Here is a 6,573-nt window from a genome sequence, read left to right on the forward strand (position 1 = left end):
ATATATATATATATATATACATACACACACATTTGTTCCTAGATTGATCCAAATGGATATGGACGGATTGAGGCGATGGATGCTGCAAGATTTCTTAAGAAATCCCAGTTGAGTGATGTTATTCTGAGTAAAATATGGGATATGGCTGATCCACAATCGAGAGGTTCTTTAGACAAATCTGGCTTGTTTGTTGCACTCAAATTATGTGCATTGGCACAAACAGGAAAGGATTTGAATATATCTAATCTAAGCCTAGAATTGCCACCACCGAAGATGGTAAATTTACATATAAACACATTTTTGCAATTGGAACAAGCATTATATTGTCTGTCTTTTTTGATATCAGGGAGACATCCCAGTCATTCCACAGAAGGTTATGACTAATGCTTTGCCTGTAATAACATCTGTCAATAATGGAGATTGGTCAATTAATCCTACAGAACGAGCGAAATACGATCAGCTTTTTGACAGCTTACAGCCATCTAATGGCTACATATCTGGAAATAAAGTAAAAGGTGTTCTTATGGACAGCAAACTTCCCTTAGATACTCTTGGTAAGATTTGGGACTTAGCAGATATGGACAAGGATGGTATGCTGGATAGACACGAATTTGTAGTTGTAAGTATCAATTGTTTTTTTTATATATGTTACAGTAACTCTTGCATAAATGAATATTAAATGAAAATAAGTCAAGAAAGATTCAACACAAGTGAAAAGAGGTTGGTCTTAGTGCCTAATAATATTATATTTTTACATTTAAATTTTTACAATTTCCAGTTCAAGCAAACTACATCGATTATTTGTTGTTCTTGAAATAATTCTAGATTAGAGCTAGAGTAATATCACAAATTAAATTGACAAGGAATTAATATTATTGATTCTAATGAGTATTTTTAAAACACTATAAGGAATTTATTGCAAAAAATATTATCCCAACCAAAATTTGAATTTGCATCTCTCTCATTCCATTTGGATCTCTTATTTAAAAGGTTCTCACGTTTAAAGAAATATAAGACAAGTGTAATACAAAAGTTAATAATATTAATAATATCTAAAAAAAATTTCATTGACTTTTATCATACCATTTTGAAGATATTTAATTCTAAATTTATAGAATTTTACATTGCAGATTGAACGTTTAACCTTATTCTATAGTTATTCTCTTTTAAATTGAGACATTCGCATATAAGAGCAATTTAAAAACCGTTATAATTATAAAGTAAACACTTAAATTTGTTCTCGTGAAATTTCATTTAAACTGACCACGATTTACAAAACATTTATATTCTTTAATGAAAAAAACTAGAATATGTGTTAAATACATATTCATCAAATGAGCATCTTACAACTTTTATTTTGTCTTTTTGAAAATATTTACAGTAACATTAACAACAATTATGTTTAATGACATAAGATATTGTTAGTAATCTTTTTATGTCATTATTTTAATTGTTTTACATGTTATTATGAATAAACTGTCTATTGACTGTCTAAGAAGTAGCGCGAGAATCTCCTTAAATTTTATTACCAAGGCATATAGTATTATATTATTTAATTTAATTACATACTCTAGCTTTAGTCTAGAATTGTGTTTTAGGATTGGCAAATATATAATTGGAGGATAGTATTTTTAAACTGAAAATTGTAAAAATTTACAAGAAAGTATTAGATACTAAGATTTATTTTGACTGAATGTAGCCCTCATTCGTTTTCCATAATGTATGATTGAAGAAACAATTTTTGATAACAATGTAATGTTAAGTTGAGAGATTATCTTGAATGATATTAAACGTTATTTATGTTCTATGTATTTTAACAATATTTGTATCACAAATTATATTTTCTTTTTTTTTCTGCCTAACTGTGTTATTATGCAGGCTATGCATCTTGTATATAAAGCATTGGAAAAATATGCGATACCAAGTGTACTTCCACCAGAATTAATGCCGCCTAATAAAAGGAAAGACATTATTATCTCTAAGACTAAGTCTCCTACACTGATAGGCATGGCAGTTACTGCACCACCATCATCGCAATCACAAGTACCACCCTTATCAAATACGACGACTGTTAAGAGCTTGACTGGATTAGATGCTGTAAAAGTATTTATCTTTTAAACTCTGTGATTTAAGAACTTATTGTATTTCTGCATCCAATTGCTAATGTTTTTGTATTATATATTCTCAGACAAGCGCGCAACATTGGGTAGTTTCGGCTGAAGATCAAATAGCTGCGGAAAAGTTATTTTTACAAGCTGACATGGACAGAGATGGATTTGTCTCTGGTTTAGAAATCAAGGATGTCTTCCTACAAAGTGGACTTCCACATTCTGTGTTAGCTCATATATGGTAACACAGTATTTTATTGTGAACAATTTACCAAAAATTAACTATCATGGTATTAACGAAAATATTTTATGAATTAGGAGTTTATGCGATATTTGTCAAAGTGGAAAATTAAATAAGGAACAATTTGCCATAGCTATGTGGCTTATCAAGCAGAAACTCAATGGTATAGATCCTCCAACAAGTTTAACTCCTGAAATGATACCGCCTTCTATACGGAAAGTTGGGGAAACTATTGTGGTAATTATTAAAATTCTTTTCTGATGTACTTATAATATGCTATATTTAAAATAGGGTTCAGAAAAAGAATCGGGTAACGTAAAATTTGAATGCCCGCCCACAGATTCGTTACCCGTGCATACGGCTCAGGACCAATTATGTGGATACTTCCAATAGAACTGTGTATAATGCAAGTACTTCCAGAACTGTCTGCAATACGAGGTACTCGCGGAATTATGGGCGATATCCCATTTCGATACGAATATCTGCTACATGCTACAGATATCTGCGTGTATGTTTTATTAATGTTAAAAGCGTTTTAGAATTGTTTATACTAATTTTCATTTTGTTTGTAGTTAAATAATTTGAATTAAGGATATATTAATCGTTGCAAAGCAAATTAAATTTGGAAATGTATTTAATATTTATAATGTGAAAACGAAACAATTTAGACTCCAGAATATTTTAATTATAAACGGAATGAGAATTACTACAAACGATTGTAAAATACATACCTTTAAAATTGACAAAATTATACGTAGATATATGTAGCGGATACTCTCATCGAGACAGGTATTCGTATCGCCCACGATTCCTCGAATATCTGTATTGTATACGGTTCCAGGTACTCGCATTGTACATAATTCTGCAGGTACCTGAATTAGTGGGTACTCGCGGAATCAGTTCAGATCCGTATTACAGATAACGAAGCAGGCAAGGCTACTCAAGTATTTCGAACTCTAATTTAAACCTTATTTGAGATTCATCGCCTTCCTTCTTTTCTTCATAAACATAAACATACGACATAAACACATCATTTTACAAATTGTCAATGAACAGTTTAATCTATATATCATTTATAAAATAGCATTTATAGTGTTTATTAATGCATCGTATATCGCATTCGTTCCTTGAATGCTTTCCAAAATATTATGGAAATAACACCAATTATGACGATAGCGCCCATTAAAATAACATGATGATTCAACTTGAATTCTATTTCTTCAATTACGATTAGCTTAATTATTCCAGCAATTTCATTATTTTGCCAACAACTATTAATGAAACAAGTTTTTAGATTATTATTATGTGTTTTCATTCGTTAATGAATTTTATTTACCTATATATATTAGCATCCTCAAATTTCAAAGGTTCAAATAGTATTTGCATCTGAGGATTAATATGAATTCTTCCATTTGATTGAGATTTAATGTGAGACGGAATAATCATTTTATCATCGATCCGCCAAACAATCGGAACATCTGCATTCAAATTTCTAAAATAAGAGAAGATTTTTAAATCATTTTTGATATTTGTCATTATTAGTGAAGCGATTAGAATTTATGTTTTAAATTTTACCCTGGACAGACAAGTTCGATTTTTTTATTATGTTTTTCATAAATAACACTACGCGCAATTGATGGTAATGGCTTAGGCATTTCTTGAATCATAGAAAATATACCTGCACTATTGTTTGCACTTTCCAGAATATTACCCTTTTTATCGCGCACTTCAAATATAATATCTTTTCGACATTTTTTCTATTGCAAGAATATTTATTTCAATTTTCATTAAAATTTCTACTTTATTATTGCAATAATAATTACGAAGTGCACCAAATAGATATTTTCTTTATATTGTATAAAAATAGTTCCTTTGCATATTAATGTTATTTTCAATTAGATTATTGTTATCTAATGCTGTTAAGCTAAGTTTAACTTAATAGCATTAGATAACAATAATCTAATTGAAAATAACATTAATATGCAAAGGAACTATTTTTATATAATATTAGGTAATAATAATTTAATTGAAAATAATCTTGTTAATTTAAATAAAAATGAATAACATTTTATAAAAAATTAATCAACATAATAGAAGGAAAAAAAGATTCATTTTTTCCTTTAATATCCTACTTTATGTGATTATAAGAAGTTTTAAGTATTGTTTAATACGCATACCTTGCAATATTGTCTCACAATTTCAATTTTTTTATTTTTGATAACGGGAATTAGTCGCACTTGTTCTGGAAGAAATCTCGATTTGCACGGTAATTTGTTCTTAAATAACATTAATGCCGTTTTTAATTGAACTTTCAAAGTTGTATTTATCGCTTCTATTAGCATTGTGTCGTTTTGCATTTGATTCCATTCTTCAAATAACTTAAAATTTAGTAAGAATCTTGATGAGAAAGAATATCTTGTTTTTATTTATTTACCTTTCTTTATATCTCGTTTCATATGTTGTAATTTATTCATTATCGATGCACGTTTGTTAATAAAAGATTTGTTATCTGACATTTCGAAAAGGGAAACGGTGCAATAACCGTATCGCAACTTTATCCCAACTGTATCGCATGTGGAACAAGAACTCCACGTTGTCCAAGTGGTATAAACTTTCAACTTGTATTCTGACACATTTTTCAATGTTGCTTGCAATGTATAAGGCGCTCTATCCGGATATACATTAACCGTTTCCATATTACTATCGACATGTAAATAATAAATTGATCCTATAGTATGTCCTATTTCACACCAATAAGCTCCAGCTTGCTCTAACTAAGAATCATTAATTATTATTAATTTATAAACAAGAAATATAATAAAGAGCATATAAGAGTCTAAATTACCAGTTTTAAGAACAATGAAAGAATATATTGCATAATGAATATTATTAATCTTATTAATCTTTTAATAATCAATTAAAATTCTTACATGTTTCGACCTTTCAATGATTTTATAATTATGTACATTTCTCATTAATATTGAAAAAAATTTAATTTTTTAATATTAACTTATGTATAAAAAAATTATTTCTCTGAGTTATCTTTTACAGTTGTGTATCATATACGCCATACTTCCTGAATTTACACCTTAACATTGTACATGATGTATCGGTTATCTGGTGAATTGACAATGCGATTCCCATTATATAGCACATCTTTAACTTTACTGCTTTTATTGTTGCTGCTGCTGCTGCTGTTAAAGTACCATTCTATTAGAGAAGTCATATACATTTCCAGTGGCGAGATGCAGATTTGACATTCTAAACTATAAATCAATTTATTAAAGTTTTATCGTAATTGTTCATGGCAAATTTTTATGCTAATTTTCTTAATCGTACGTTACGGATGTTCCCTCGAGCGCTATGAGCGCACTCGGATAAATAATTCTGTCTTGCTTTATATCTGCGTATATTTCTTTCAGACACTTGTAATAATCTAGCCATTGTTGTTTGTGTAGTTGTCTTAAAGTCTTGTTAGTTTTCGGATATTCATATTCATTGACATTTAAAAGAACTTCATCACCTTGTTATTACAATAACAAATACTTATATATGATTACACGCGTGTGCGCATTATAGATAGATTTACATCTGTATATCTAAATTATTCACACGTAATTAAAACATTTACCTACCATGCTTGCCATTAAACATTTTATTAATTTTTTTTAGTAATTCCTTATGTTTAGTTAATAAATTTGCTTGTAGTAATCCTAAAGATACATTGTTGAAATAATAGATTAAAATTGGCATTATACATATTTTCATCATTAGCATTATGTACAGCGTCGTGAAGTATCGCAATATAATGAAATGAAATACCAGTATAATATCCTGTCATTTTTTTTTATATGCTAATATAATAGCTGCATTCAACAGAATGTTTATGAAACACTTGCGTATGAAACTCTACGCGAATGAAAATGAGATTTAAAAATTAAGACATAGAACAGTTAAATATCATAGCCCTTGTCAAATAGCACAATCTTGAAGAATCAAACACAAAAAATGCGAGCAATATATACAAGAATTAATAAAACTCAACTTTGTGACAGCAATTTTATATGTTTATATTGTATACACGGTGTCTCATAAGATGGGTCCGAGCCACATTGGGGGTGGAGAATGGAGAGAACAAAAAATTCTTATACTATTTTGAAATATTCGCTATAGTTTTCGAATTAGAAAAGGAAATGTCTAAGCCAATATGCGATTAAGCCGCGC

The 6,573-nt window shown here is 29.1% G+C and overlaps 2 protein-coding genes across 2 annotated transcripts; one reads left to right on the forward strand and one right to left on the reverse strand.

Moving 5' to 3' along the window:
- Positions 1–42: 42 nt before the first annotated feature.
- On the forward strand, positions 43–2,610 carry LOC108686160 (epidermal growth factor receptor substrate 15-like 1; the record flags this gene model as incomplete). Its single annotated transcript, XM_018191299.1, has 5 exons — positions 43–276; positions 347–619; positions 1,879–2,103; positions 2,189–2,349; positions 2,427–2,610. Coding segments are annotated over 5 exons (1,077 nt in total), but the record flags the coding sequence as incomplete, so codon positions are not given.
- Positions 2,611–3,448: 838 nt separating this feature from the next.
- LOC108686165 (Ig-like V-type domain-containing protein FAM187A) lies at positions 3,449–6,126 on the reverse strand. Its single transcript, XM_018191302.1, has 8 exons — positions 5,985–6,126; positions 5,689–5,872; positions 5,438–5,615; positions 4,784–5,123; positions 4,527–4,591; positions 3,925–4,106; positions 3,686–3,841; positions 3,449–3,620 (listed from the first exon to the last, which is right to left on the reverse strand). The coding sequence occupies exons 1-8, from the start codon at positions 6,124–6,126 to the stop codon at positions 3,449–3,451; spliced, it is 1,419 nt and encodes a 472-aa protein (XP_018046791.1).
- Positions 6,127–6,573: the final 447 nt, after the last annotated feature.

Source organism: Atta colombica, unplaced genomic scaffold, assembly GCF_001594045.1.
Source record: "Atta colombica isolate Treedump-2 unplaced genomic scaffold, Acol1.0 scaffold165, whole genome shotgun sequence".
NCBI classification, from domain to species: Eukaryota; Metazoa; Arthropoda; class Insecta; order Hymenoptera; family Formicidae; genus Atta; species Atta colombica.

Coding starts and splice junctions, on each gene's coding strand:
- LOC108686165 (XM_018191302.1), bottom strand. CDS start 6,126: ATGCTAATGATGAAAATATGTATAATGCCAATTTTAATCTATTATTTC. Junction 5,124..5,437: donor ACATCATGTACAATGTTAAG/GTGTAAATTCAG, acceptor AATGATTCTTAG/TTAGAGCAAGCTGGAGCTTA. Junction 4,107..4,526: donor TTGTGAGACAATATTGCAAG/GTATGCGTATTA, acceptor TTCTTGCAATAG/AAAAAATGTCGAAAAGATAT.